General features: G+C 32.5%; 3 protein-coding genes across 5 annotated transcripts; 1 reads left to right on the forward strand and 2 right to left on the reverse strand.

Annotated features, from left to right (window-relative positions):
- Nucleotides 1-80: 80 nt before the first annotated feature.
- LOC101513785 (ferric reduction oxidase 2-like) lies at nt 81-4,309 on the forward strand. Of its 3 annotated transcripts, XM_073367584.1 has the most exons (9): nt 81-422; nt 611-816; nt 1,054-1,156; nt 1,267-1,461; nt 1,622-1,856; nt 2,110-2,437; nt 2,619-2,862; nt 2,972-3,669; nt 3,948-4,309. In XM_073367584.1, exons 2-9 carry the CDS (start codon nt 642-644, stop codon nt 4,088-4,090), a joined length of 2,121 nt encoding a protein of 706 aa, XP_073223685.1. In that variant the 5' UTR covers nt 81-422; nt 611-641; the 3' UTR covers nt 4,091-4,309. The 3 variants fall into 3 exon arrangements, with proteins under 3 accessions (XP_073223685.1, XP_004496531.2, XP_027189067.1); XM_004496474.4 differs by having other exon boundaries at nt 81-816; XM_027333266.2 differs by having other exon boundaries at nt 81-816; nt 1,270-1,461.
- A 462-nt stretch (nt 4,310-4,771) lies between these two features.
- Nucleotides 4,772-7,146, reverse strand: LOC101514128 (uncharacterized). Its single transcript, XM_004496475.4, has 5 exons — nt 6,993-7,146; nt 6,165-6,249; nt 5,581-6,072; nt 5,429-5,484; nt 4,772-5,349 (listed from the first exon to the last, which is right to left on the reverse strand). The coding sequence occupies exons 2-5, from the start codon at nt 6,220-6,222 to the stop codon at nt 5,167-5,169; spliced, it is 789 nt and encodes a 262-aa protein (XP_004496532.1). The 5' UTR covers nt 6,223-6,249; nt 6,993-7,146; the 3' UTR covers nt 4,772-5,166.
- Nucleotides 7,147-9,699: 2,553 nt separating this feature from the next.
- Nucleotides 9,700-12,098, reverse strand: LOC101514454 (scarecrow-like protein 8). The gene has a single exon (XM_004496476.4). The coding sequence runs from the start codon at nt 11,968-11,970 to the stop codon at nt 9,982-9,984; it is 1,989 nt and encodes a 662-aa protein (XP_004496533.1). The 5' UTR covers nt 11,971-12,098; the 3' UTR covers nt 9,700-9,981.
- Nucleotides 12,099-14,896: the final 2,798 nt, after the last annotated feature.

A 14,896-nucleotide genomic window follows, 5' to 3' on the forward strand; every position in this document is an offset into this window, starting at 1 on the left:
CGAGCTGACAACATAATAGTTAAAAAGTGTATAAGATTGTTAGTTTCATGTTATTCTGGTGGATAAAATACTGTAATTGTTATTTTGATATAATTTGCCTCTTAAATGAATTATACTTGGGACTTTTTTGGAATTGATGTGGATAAACTATAATTAACTTTTGTGACTGACCAAAGACAGAATATATTTAATAACAAAAGAAGAGAAGACAAAAACCCTTTTATCCAAAAAAAGGCATCATAGGACCCTCCCAACTTTGTCCACAAAATGGGAACGCAAGTTTTTTGTAAAGACAACCTAGGCTTCTATTCTATATTGTATGGAAACAAGTTCTCTTTTTTTATGTTTAGTGCAGAAAAACAACACAAGTGGGTGCTTAAAAATATGTGACAACTGACAATTGAATTGGAAGGAACCCTAAGGTCAATTTGAAATGTATTCTCACCAATTTCCCTTCTTAAATAGGCGTCAAGTTTCAGGCTAAAATAATAAAAGACCGGTTTCTTCATATATGGATGTACCATTATACCCTTGTGTTATCTTTTTGTTTAAATATCAAATTATTGTTCAATGTTGTGGTTTGTGTGTGTAAGTGTGTATATATATACAGGCATGACAGCAAAAGAGAAGAAGTGAACGTCATGGATTTAGAGACAAGTACACTAAAGATTTTTCAAAAAGTGATATGGTGTTTCATAGTGTTGATCAGTCTTGGGTATATGATGGTTTGGCTTATGATGCCTACAAACACTTTCTTTATGCATTGGTTACCTGATATTCAAGCTAAGGCAGATCCAATATACTTTGGCAAACAAGGTTTGTTACTAAAAATCAAAATGGTAGACTGGAGTGTCTTTATTAAGAGATTTTTTTTTTCTTCTCTAATTTTAGTCACTATATGTCTTTCAGTTGATGATATTGATAGGACTATATGTCTTTGAGTTGAGGATATTGATAGGAATAACTTTATTGGTGTAAATGTGGTTTTTTTCAAAAAGGTGTAAAAATTTCATTATTCATATCTATATTATGCATGCTGATACTATTGCACAGGAACAACCATACTCGTTTACACATTTCCTATTATATTTATGGCAACTTTGGCTAGTTTATACCATCACATGATGCAAAAAGGTTCTAATCATGACATTGAAAGGTACATCATTCATGAGCTTCTTTATTTCATCACCTATTTTTTTCTAATATTAATAATTAATGCATAACCAACTAAATGTATGGCTGATTTATTCCTCTTACAACTCTTAGCAGCAAGATGGGATTTTTAAGAAAGGCATCATGGAGAAAACCATTGTTTGTAAATGGTCATCTTGGGATCATCTCCAGAACAGAGTTTTCTTTCATAATCATGTTTGTTGTACTGTTAATTTGGTCCTTGTGTTCCTACTTGCATGGCATGTTTGCAAAAGTGGCCCTACAAGCAGCTAATGAGAGAGTGCAAATGTAAGAAAATACTAACTTCACACACTTTTCAACATAAATTCATACCTTCTAAATAGGAACAGTGAAAATGAAAGTGAAATGCAAAATCTAAAACATCATTTTTAATGCATTATAATATTATTACCGGTAAGGCAGCAACGGATTAGTTTTTGTCACACAGGTGGGAAACCAAGCTGGAAAATTCAGCACTTGCTCTAGGCCTTGTTGGGAATATTTGTTTAGCTTTTATGTTTTTTCCAGTCTCAAGAGGGTCTTCAATTTTGAGGTTCATTGGCCTTACTTCAGAGGCAAGTATCAAGTATCATATATGGCTAGGACATATTGCAATGACCTTCTTCACAGCTCATGGACTTTGTTATGTAACTTTTTGGGACAAGACTCATCAAATCTCAGAGGTAGTAATCGGTGTTTGAAATTCGAATTACCATTTCGTATTCCTTACTGCTACGATCCAATGAGATTGTCTTTGTCGTCTTGATTCGTAAAAACAATGCATTTGAATTTTGTAATCAACTTGTTCAAAGTCAATTTCCTTTTTTATTTTTTATGTTGGTCATTTTGCAATCATAAATTATTAGGCCAATTTCAAACTATGCTAGTCTGATAAGGAAACATCACAAATTCACAATCAACAAACTTTCATTGCAGATATTTACATGGAACAAAGTTGGAATCTCAAATGTGGCCGGAGTGGTAGCTCTGCTCGCTGGATTAGCCATGTGGGCTGCAACCTTCCCTGTTATAAGGCGGAAGTTTTTCGAACTTTTTTTCTACATTCATCACTTGTACATTGTTTTTGTAGTCTTCTATGTGCTACATGTGGGATTTTCCTATTCTTGCATAATGCTTCCAGGACTTTACCTTTTCTTGATCGACCGATATCTAAGATTCCTACAGTCCCAACAGAAAATTCGGTTGGTTTCTGCTCGTGTTTTGCCTTGTGAAGCTGTTGAGCTGAATTTCTCCAAAAACCCAGGTGAAGATTGTCATTATATAAATTGGGAGCACTCCATCCAATCTAGTCAATTATGGGCCGTTGAATTGAACTGCAACTCAGATACAACGGCTAAGATTTGGCTGGATAGACTGGACGGAGCTGGTATTGTTTTTGGCCTAATTTGAAGTAACAGTTCTTTCGTCTCATTTTGCAAGGACAGGGCTATGCTATGCTCCTACAAGTATAATTTTCATAAATGTTCCTAGTATTTCCAAGTTGCAGTGGCACCCTTTTACAATCACTTCCTGTAGTAATACTGATTATGATACCTTAAGCATAGTCATCAAAAGTTCAGGAAACTGGTCCCATACTTTGTACCAAAAGCTATCAACTTCGTCTTCTCCGGCCCACCTTGATGTCTCCGTTGAAGGGCCCTATGGACCGGCTTCAACATTTTTCTCAAGGTACTGGAAACTTTTGAAAAGAACCTTTTTTTTTCTTAATATGTGTGCTGCATATCAATATAATATCTCATAAGAATTAACGCATGTGCTGGTACAAAAATTCATGCAGGCATGAAATGCTAGTGATGGTGAGTGGAGGAAGTGGCATTACTCCTTTCATCTCGATAATCCGTTCACTACTCTCTAAGGCCAACACTGAAGGGTGCAAAGCTCCCAGAGTTCTTCTTATATGTTCCTTCAAGAAGTCCATTGATCTTACCTTGATAGACCTCCTCCTCCCTATCTCAGGCACCGCCCTCGACACATCGTGCTTGCAGCTTCAGATAGAAGCCTATGTAACAAGAGAGAAACAGACAGAAATGAATGACAGAAAGCTTCTTCAAACATTATGGTTCAAATCAAATGCATTAGATGAACCAATTTCTAAAGTCTTTGGACAAAACAATTGGCTCTATCTTGGAATTATCATCACAACTTCCTTTATATTATTCCTTCTAATTATCGCCATCTTAACTAGATATTACATATATCCCATTGACCATAATTCTGACCTGATATACCCTTATTTCTCAAGGTCCATACTAAGCATGTTTTTCATATGTGTATCTATAGTTATTGCAGCTACATCTGTCTTTCTCTGGAACAAAAAACAGAACAAGGATTTGAGGCAGATTAAAAACACGTCGACTCCAATAACTTCACCAGCCTCAGTATACTACGAAACTGAAAGAGAAGTAGAGAGCTTGCCCCTCCAATCCTTTACCCAACTAGCTAAAATTCATTATGGTGAAAGGCCTGATATGAAGAGTAAGATAATTTGATTAACTTGTCCCCATTTTTTTAAATTAGTTAGTCACAGATACTATATTATATACTGTACAAAAAAAGCTTTGTTGTTTTATATAGTTCTCTGCTAAATGATATCAAACAAAAAAATTAGTGCTATATTAGGCAATGCTTATTGAAAGATAAGCTACTGAAATGAGATTGTCAGAATAAGTTTCCAGATATATTTTGTCTGTCACAGAACGCAAGTTGTTATGTTCATTGTTAAAACCGTAAAAATGTATTTTCATTTTCTGCAGAAATACTTTCTAACTGTGATGGATCATCAAGCATTGGAGTTCTTGTCAGTGGCCCAAGGAAAATGAGACATGAAGTAGCATCAATTTGTAAATCTTGTTCAACAGATGACTTACATTTTGAGTCCATTAGCTTCAGCTGGTGAACTATAAAGGCTCCATGTATTATTTTGTTACAAGTACCCTTCTAATCTAAGTATGACATTCAGGATCACTATGATTACCAAAATGACTAACTGTTTGTACATGTTATTGCAAAATTGGTTACTTTTTACGATGTAATAGGAAGATGAACTTAATTATATGTTTTGTTTCATTGTTCGTCATATCGAATACCTTAATTGGCTTTGCCTTTCCAAGTTTTCCATTTGAAAGTATCTTCAACTATCCCAACAACCACACAAAACCATATATATAACATTAATGGAGTTAATTGAACTGCCATATCCCTTGTATTTAAAAAGAATTTATAAGCACTACTCATTGACATAATTGAGCAGAATAAACCAACAACCTTCTCAACAATCTTGTCAATCTAAGATAGCTAAACCAAACATTAAGGTCGTGTACTTCACAAAGATCCAGCAATAATTGGCCATCCCAAGAGTAGCACAAGATACTATGAAGAAAAAGATGAGCACCATTCATTGACATAATTGGGAAGAACAACCAGCCTTCTCAACAATATTAACAATCTAAGATAATAGCTAAACAAACATACAGGTCATCTAAGAGTAGCACAAGATAGCTAAACCAAACATTAAGGTCGTGTACTTTCACAAAGATCCAGCAATAGTTGGCCATCCCAAGAGTAGCACAAGATACTATGAAGAAAAAGATGAGCACCATTCATTGACATAATTGGGAAGAACAACCAGCCTTCTCAACAATATTAACAATCTAAGATAATAGCTAAACAAACATACAGGTCATCTAAGAGTAGCACAAGATAGCTAAACCAAACATTAAGGTCGTACTTCACAAAGATCCAGCAATAGTTGGCCATCCCAAGAGTAGCACAAGATACTATGAAGAAAAAGATGAGCACCATTCATTGACATAATTGGGAATAACAACCAGCCTTCTCAACAATATTAACAATCTAAGATAATAGCTAAACAAACATAAAGGTCATCTACAAAAGAATAAAGCAATAATTGCCATCACAAGAGTGGCACAAAATAGCTATTGTATGAGTTATTTATATTGTTGTGGGAGAAAATCAGTTTCTAGACAATTTGGGCGTATCTATCAAATTGAAATTGACAGCCAAGTCATTCCACATTGTATAACTTGAAAATTTTGGACTCATGCAGTGTGCTGGGGAACCATGCTCTGCAGATAGAGACTGCACATCAGACAACTCTTCAGGGACCTCCTCCAATTCCATGAAAGCACTCTCAGGCTGAAAGGCATGGACAAACAGTTAAAAAATCGAATTGGGATAAACAGCTCAGGATAAACATGAGGAATTACAAACAAACCTTCAGTTTTCTTATTGCAGACGGTTCGATGGAAATTTTCATGTGATCGTCCGAATCTGATCAAATTATGAATCAAATAACAAGTAAACAAAGTAACAATCCAAAAAAACACAATAGAAAATCTAGAATTAGTAAATACTCCTACTAATTACCATCCTCGAGTCCAACAGTCTTGAAAAAGTGATGCATATCAACTGTTTCAATCTGTGATTTTATACATTCACGATGATTGTGCAACATTTGCTCTTCGGCAATTGCAACTGGATCAAGATATTTCCCTGTCAAAATACTAGTCTTCAGGTTGTTCTTATTTTTTACATCAGAAACTGAGTTTGAAATATCAAAAAGTGCTCTCCTGCTGCCAGTATTTGGCTTCTTAGAAGCTTTACTGCCAGTTCTTTTGTCAGTTTCAAGATTTTTTTCCTTTGAAGCAATTTCAAGGTTGTTCTTAGACCTGAGCGATTTTGATGTCTGGCTAACAGAGGGTTTAAGTGTGCTTAATGGACCATTGATGGCTTTCTTTCCATCTACTGCTATATTTATGGGCTTCACTGCATTGGATAGATCACCAAGTGGTTTTCTTCCCCCAACCTTAGATTTCCTCTGTCCTGTAAAATCTGTCTTTCCAGACATAGTTCCTGCTTCTGCACCAGTATTAAGAATTAGCCCAGTCATTCTACACGCATAAACAATTAAACAATGGTGAAATGTGTTTAAACAAAATGAAGCAGATTACCATTAACATGGTCAATGACATTTTGGTCTTGAAACAAGCGAACAGTTCTGGCTGCCATTTGGGTCAGAGTAGCAAATTTCAAATGCTGCAAATAATATAAAACGGGTTAAGCCATGTTAGAAGCCTTTCACATAATAATCCTATCATAATATCACCATCATTTATTTATTTTAAGAGTTCAATACACACATACACACACAGTGTAAAACAGTTTTACCCTGTCATCTAATAAAAATCTACCACTATTCTAAATCCTAATTGTAGAAGAAAAATATTGATGACCCTTAAATCATCATTTGCCAACTTTTCACTAATTCCTTCATCCTAATAAATTGAACAAAAAAATAATAATCTAAGTTACTCCATATTATTTCACACCAATGTCCATGAACAGGAAGGAGAAGTTTATCCGTCTGATTCTTGGGAAAGAATAATAAGCATGCAAATGCTTAATTTTCCATCCAAAAAGAATAAGAAACACAAGATCTAGATTTCCAACCCAGAAAGAAACCCAAGATATCAATTTTCCACCCCCAAAAAATCTTAATTTTCAAACCCAAAAAAATCTATGATTTCAATTTTCCTGAATCCAACTTGACTAAAAACACAAAAATCACCTTTCTTTGACCTTGATTAAAAAGAGACGCACACAAATTCAACACATGTACACGATCAATTTGTATCCTCTGAGTCTCAAACGATATAATCGATTGTTCATTAACACAACAGTAAAATAAGAAAACATTCATGCAATCAAGATTTCCCTGCAAATCATCAATAAATAAACAATTGAATTGAAAAGAACTCTGAAGATAAACGAAAACTTACAACTACTAGTACTATCGAACTGAAAGAACAGTTTCTCTCGCTTTGGTAACTTGAAAATTCACGCGTTTCTTCTTCACTAATTTCTCTAAGTTTCTTTTCCTCTTAGTTTTGTTTGATGATTTTATTTATTTATTTGAAGCGAGTTTTGGCAGAGGAACACCTTTTATGCACTGATTGGATTTCAACGGTAACTTAGGCAATTTTACATTCGTATCCCTCCTAAATAATCCAAATGACATTTCTGACCTATTGTAGGCAGTTTCTTACCGTTGCAAAAAACGGTTTGGGGGATTTTGGAAATTATTTTTTGTTGCAAACACTTTAGTAGACCCTAGTATTTTTATTTTTATTTTTAAATAAATGAAAAAATAGGATATATGTTATCAGTTTAAATTAGCTTTACATTAGTGATAATTTAAAATTTTGGAAGAAAAATTGAATTTTTGGTTAAATTAAAATGGTACGAAGATTCTAAGCAAACAATAACTAAATTCTCAATTTAATATGATTGTTGATTTAATTAATTGTAAAGACTATAACTAGAATAAGGACTTTATTTATTAAAAAAAAGTATATGTTTGAGACAAATCAGATCATCAATATTTTGATTCTAATGAGTAATTTGAAAGATAGACTGTGATCATAATAAAAGGTAAAATGTGAGGTCTATAATCAAAGTGAACATTGGAAGGAAACTAATCAAATTCATGGGTCTAGGGCTTATGTTTCTAAAGCTATTTGGAAGATGTTGTAAAAAATTAAGATTCCTCCTAAGAATCTACATGTTATTTAGAAAATTATTCATCAAATTTTATCACTTTTGTGTAACCAGATAAATAAAGGTATCTAATGTCCTATATTTTGTCCTAGATGTGTAGTTAAGATATAAACAATTAATCAGTTTTAAAGAGTGTAGGTAGTGTTGCATATATAGTTCAACTTTCCTTTGGAGATTAAGTTTGACATCATTCAACTAGATTTTGTTTCGTGGTTAGAGGAAGCTTTTATTGAAAACTTATCTTCATGCTTTAAAAATAATAGCTATTATCATCTACAACATTTGGTGGACAAGAAATGTCAATTACTTAAAGAATAAAGAGATAATTGTGGAATTATCTTTGTATCAAATTTTGAAGGGTTTGCCCGAGTATAAAGTGTAGTTGATTTGTTCATCTAATCCTTATTTCCATTTAGATAATAGCAGTAATCTCTCTTATCAACTATTATTTTCTCTCTTTGGGCTTCATCGATAATAGTAGTGTTGGTGCAACTCAAAGCAACCATAATCGTCGATGATTTAGATATGTGATTTGTCATTTTAAGTGTGCTTATATTGGTGTTGCAAGGTGGTCAATGGATTGTGCCTCGGATATTGGCTAGGTTTGATTTTTATGATAGTGGTACTTGCTAATTACATAGGCTTCCTAATTATAGAGTGTTGGATTGTGACCCCATCTTTTAGATCTTTTTATTGTAATCATTTTAACAAGATAGGAAATAGAGTTGTTCATTTTACTAAATTTGCTACTTTGAACCTTGATGAGTTGTGGATAGAAGATCATCCTCTTTTTTGTTTTTTTATCCTTGCTTGTTTTTTATTTAGGCTTTTCTAAGCCTTAGTTCCATTTTGATATATTTTAGGTATTTAAAAAAAAATTGATATGGACTTGGGTCCTTTGAGGACTACTTGTGTTTCTGACCATTGAAAATGGACTTACGTGTCAATTTTGTAATTTCTCATTAGATGTTAGTATTAAATTATTTCATATCAAAAATTACAAAGTAAAGGTCTCTTAGGTATTGTTTAATCTGTTAAAACATTTTTATGCTTTTATTTTTAAAAATATATGTTCATTTTAATTTAATCAGAAACTTTTGAAGTAAACAATTGTCATATATATAATATCAAATGTTAGTAAATGAAGAGAAATTTATAGAGAAATTTTTTTTTGACATTCTCATTATTTATAGAAATGTATATAATTATTCGCTTTCAAAAGTCTTTTAGTTTTTTATATAAGTAAAATTAACGCAAATTTTTAAAAAAATAAAAATTAAATATATTTCACTAAGTAAACGGATCCTCAAGATCCAATTATTCTATAAAAGTATTTTATATTTTTTGATGTAATATTAAAGGATTTATTCAAATTTGTCTCAAATTAATATCATCATATATAGCAATATTCTTCAACAACAAAAAATATAACAATAAATTATATTAAATATCCATTCATTATTTTTCTCTTCATCTATATAAAAACTCTAAAAACACTTATTTTGATATGAAGAGTATAAATAAAACCTACCATATTTTGATTATATGCAAAAGTAACAAATTTAACACTTATTAAGAAATTAATTAAGTAGAATTAATTTTTTAAATCACATAAAAAATACTATAATGGATTACCAAAAGTATTTTTTTTATAAAGAAAAAAAGTGCTATGAAAATAAAAGAGTTCTTGACAACTATATATTAATTAAAAATATTACAAAAATAATATCATTAAATAGAATGAAAATAGTAATATTTATTATATTTAATAGGGCAAATATTGTGCCTAAAAAAATCAGAAATATTGATACTAGTATTTTGTTTATAAAATATTGGATACTTGATGGAGAACTATTTTAACTGAAAGAATATTACTATCATCTCTACCAAACAGCGACCAAACTCTTTAGCACGTCGAAGTTATGAGGATGATAAAAGCACATAAATGAATTATCATATCCATAAATGCTACAACATGTCAACATAAATTTTCTTGGAATCCAAACACTTTTTATTAAACTTGTTTGGTGGAACTAAACTAAAGAGAAGAAGGGGAATTTTGTTCCATACATTTTTCCAATACTATTCTTTTTTTCCTTTCAATTTTCTCTAGATAACATTAAAATATACCAGTAACAATGTGACATACAATATTCATAGACGTTTTAAAATTTAAAATAAAAAAAAATTAAAAAAAAAAAGTGAGTGAAGTTAACGCCAAGCAGATGCGACGGTGAGAGTTCTTCCCATCCACCCAAAGCTAACTCCACCGTTTTCTTCATTCACAGTGACTCGGCTTCCTGGAGCCAGCCGAGCTTTGATCGACTCAGCCACTTTCTGACTCACTGGGTTCAATTTAAACCCAGCCATACTCATGCGTGCACGCCACTTCCCAAACACCTCACACCGTTCGACGCGATCTCTACCTTCACAAGCAACCGCGTTACCCAGCTTCCGACTCAAACCCTCTTCAATCTTGACTCGCTCCGTGTTGTCACGCGCCATCGTGGACTCAATTGAATCAAACAGCGCGCCGTAATAAGAACACGACTCAGCCACACGTGCAACAAACGGCGCGGTATTGGTATTAATTTCTTGCTCCAGAACCGTTACAACACCTGGCGCAAGTGCCTTCACGCGCCTAAGAAGTTCGTCGCGTGGATTCTCCGTTGACACGCTCTCATCTGGCATTCTGAAAAGCTTGAACGCAAAATTCACAGCAAGAAACGCATCCGAGTCACAACCCAACGAGTCACGAGTTAACTCAGCAAGTTTCAAACTCACCACTTTGAATTCAAATCCGATTCTCAGTCTCTCCGCTTGTCGACCCAAAAACTCTCCCACCGTCTTCAACCTCTCGTCATCGCCGGTTTCCGCCACCGCCGTGATCTTCAACGTCGCCGGAGTTCCATTAAGACGCACGTAAAGTTCGTGGAGAAGACTCGCGTATTGTTTTCCATTACCCATATCGAAATCCACCACACAAATCTTCTTCATATCGTTGTTAACGCTCTCTTTTTTTTCTTCAAATGCGGCTTCGAGGATTCCGAGGTTGGCAGCCATGAAAGAAACCTTAAAGCAGAGGGAGTGATCGAAGAGAAGCTGAGTTGACTCAGCGTGTTCCTTGCTGAACAGTTCCACCACCTGTGGTGGATTTTCAACGTGGTTAATTCTCGATTTCAGCGCTGAAACCATGCAATCTGTTAATCTACGATCCGAATTTGAAATCGGGTTCGGATTCTGAACCAAACGAGCGAGGATCTCCGATGCAGTTTCCATTTTCCCTTCGGAAATCGCAGAAGCAGCTTCCATTAACGATTGCTTCGAACAACTAGAAGAAGGAGAAAGAACAGAGGAAGAAGATGAGTTCAACGAAGTGGTTGAAGAAGTTGGTGAAGATGAAACGGGTTTCTGGGTCGGGTTAATCAAATTCTGAATTGTTTCAGACCATTCGTTGTTGGTAATTACAGACACTGCGTCTTCTCCTTCTTCATAATCATTGTCTTCAAGAAGCTGTTTTTCCAACTCCACTAAGCGATGATCCATCATCTTTTTATCTGAGTCATGGCTAATTGTCGTTACCCTGTTCTGAATCTGCGAAAAATTGGAACTTTGAAACGGAAAATTCGTGTTTTGGGTGAAGGAATTATTGATGGGTAATGGGTTTGTGGTACGAAGAGGAAAACCTAAACGCGGTGAAGAAAAAGCGTTAGAGTTGATGAATTCAGGTGGTGAATTTGAGAAATCCATTGGAGAAAGTGGGGACATAGGAGAAGCCTGTTGGAAATTTCTAGGTTTCACAGAACGAAGTAAAAGGTTTGAAAGAACAGTGTTTGTGTTGTTGTTGTTGTTGTTGTTAGGATTGTTGAAATTGAAATTGTGAAGGTTAAGATTGTTGATGTTTTGGGTTTGATATTCAGCGAGGGTTCGTTTTCCAATGAGGGTTGATGTTTGGCGATGTGGGATTTGAGAAGAAGGGTCTAGAAAAATTGTTGGAAGCTGTTGTTGTTGGGTTCTGTAGAAAGGGTTAAGGTTGTGTGCAGTGGCTGGAGTTGAAATTGAAATATTATTGTTGTTGATGTTGTTGATGTTGTTGTTGTTCATGTTGGATTGAAGTGTGATGGATCTGCCGGAAAAACCAGCTGCACCGCCGTATAAATCTGAGGCTCCGCCACCGCCGGTGTACCCCGGTAACGACATAAGAAAATAAGGAGAAAATAAAAAACTAAGAAGGTTTGGTTATTTGGACAAACGCATGAGACAAGGAGAAAGATAGGTTGGTTTGGTTTACTTATGGGGTTGAAATGCTGAAAAATAATGAGTGTGGTGAATATAACGGAGAAAGGTTTTAAATTTGATTAAGAAAGCGAGTAAAGGAGTTTTCTATTCTTTTGTTTATTTTTTCATTTTTTGGATTTTTTTAACGGTACGGATAACGTGAATGTTTCTTTCGCGTTTGAGTTTGTTAAGAGCCGTTAGATTATTTCGGATTCGGGGATCTTTGCACTCAATCGGACGGCGATTAAGCGAATAATATCCAAAACGTATCTGTAATGACCAACTTCGTTTTTGATTGATGACAATTGACGACCATCCTCGGTTGAGCTAACGTCAATGCTCACGCGCGTGTATTACAAGTATTTATGGTATTAATCTTGTCATCATTTTTTTTTTAAATAAACAAATCTTATTAATAGGGTAAAAATGTTAAGTCACTGTAGTATAAAAACGGACTCAGACTTGGAGTGAAGAGGTATCCTAGAATATCAAAACATTTTAACTATAATATTGACACCTACAAAAATATTTCATCTTGTTATCAACATTATATAGTCAATATTTTATATTTGGTCAGATTTAAATATTTTGGATGTTGTATTTTAATCATAAAAATTCAATCATTTTCTAAAAAATTATATAAATACTTTTAGACTCTAATAATTTTAAAATAAATTTTAAATTAATAAAAAATTGAACGTGTGTTTTCGATCTTGTTTTACACTATCATAACCAATTATATATACTTATATTGATGGTACTACAAGAAGGTAATGTGAATGACTAAGAATTTTAATTATAAAATTGTATTATCTTTCATTAATAAAAAGAGAAGTTATATGACAGACTAAAAAATAGAGAGAAGTTACGTTTGGATATTTTATTTTTCTCAATACTCTTTTTAACAGTTAATTTTTTTTTCCTTTTTACTTTTCTTATCATTTCATCGATTTATCAAATCATATTCTTTATTTTTCTAATATCTCAAATTATAGTTTGGTTGTTTGGATGTTTAAATATAATTTTGTTTATTAAAAAAATAATATACATATTATAAAGAATAATAATTTTAAAGTAATTGAGATAATAAAATAGAAATGATGTTATTTATCAATATCAAAGGAAAATAATTAATCACCCATATTGAATAAATCTAACAATTATCTAAGTAACAAATTTTTACATCAATTAATTATTTAACTTGGGCTTAGTAACATATCAAACAAAACAATAGTCAACATAATATTTAATATATATAAATTGTCACTATAATTTAATACTTGTGTTATTTATCTGACAAAATTGTGTCAAAATTACATTAGTAATAGTATTAGCAAAACTTGATTCAAATCTCTTAAATTATGGAAAGAGTTATTCCATTAAAGATAGTCAACTAAATTATTTATCGTAAATTAGTCATGGATAAAATTGGTAGATTGTCTTGTAGAAATACAAATACAATATATAATTATGTGATTTTTACTATCCTTTTTGTACCTTTTATAATTTATATAAAATTTCAAATATATAAACAAAAAATTAAAAGAAGACTTTACATGACAACATAATTTTGTTGTCTGAGAAAATTGTTAAAACTTAATTTTATTTGAAAATAAATATAGAAAGACTTTGGGTGTTTAATTCTACTTTAATTAATTAATTATAGTTAAAAGTGAGTTAAATGTAGTTAAAAATGTAAAAATCTCATTTAAATTCAAAAATTATAAATTTTAACTTTAAATTATAATAATTCTAGAGTCATAATCAAATATGTTCAACAATATTAAAAGATACTAAAATCAATTTTACAACTCTAAAATTAATTTTAACCTATTCAAAATTGAAACCAAACATACACTTAACTTATCATTAGCTAACAAATAGGATTAAAACTTGAAAGTTAAGAGAATTTAACTCCTTTATCCTTCCATGTATTCTCTTGCGGAGATTCTTTTGGGGGAAATTTTTATTGGGATTTAATTGATGTACTTTTTACGTTTAAAAATTTTGTTGTACAAAAAACTAAAAATGTTAGCTAAGAACAAATTGTTTGTGACAATTTGAGTTCTAAATATGCCTGAAATAAATTTTGATTATATTTTATTTACTTCGTGACTGAATTATAGATTATTAAGACATAATTTTCCTAAGAATCAAATTAAAACTATAAAAAAAAAAAGTTAACAATTTTAAATAACAATCGAGGGTGAATCATTTATAAATAGTGATCTACCATTTTTCATGGGAATTGGGCATCAAAGTGTTCAGTTTGATAGAGGTGTTAAATTGGACTACTCGGCCTATATCGAACTAAGAGTTTTGTACCAGACACCCCCCCAATTTGACCTGCCACCCCCCAGTTATGATTAAAAGACTATTTTACCCTCTATCACATATATAAAAACCAAAAAAAAATTTTACCCACACTTTTCACCAAATCATTCGAAAATTTCAAATATCCGATCCAGATTCTACCCAACCTTCGAAGATCTCAAAGATTCGAAACGCAAAAGTAAGTTTCTTTTCGAAAATTTGCAATTTTTTGAAACTTTCGAAATGCATTTGTAAGATTCGAAACAGAAGAAAGTTTCGAAAGTTTCCTTGAATTTGAAACCTTCGAAATGCATTCCTCGAACATTTTGAAATCTTCGAAACAAGAAACTTTCGAAAGTTTCTTGAATTTGAAATCTTCGAAATGCAAGGCCAGGGAAACTTTCGAAATGTTCTGGGAAAGTTTCGAAACCTAATTTCGAAAGTTTGGATCTGGGAAAGTTTCGAAACACACTTTCGAAGGTTTGGATCTGGGAAAGGTTCGAAACATACTTTTATATATTATTTATAATTTTTT

This window comes from Cicer arietinum, chromosome 4, assembly GCF_000331145.2.
Source record: "Cicer arietinum cultivar CDC Frontier isolate Library 1 chromosome 4, Cicar.CDCFrontier_v2.0, whole genome shotgun sequence".
NCBI classification, from domain to species: Eukaryota; Viridiplantae; Streptophyta; class Magnoliopsida; order Fabales; family Fabaceae; genus Cicer; species Cicer arietinum.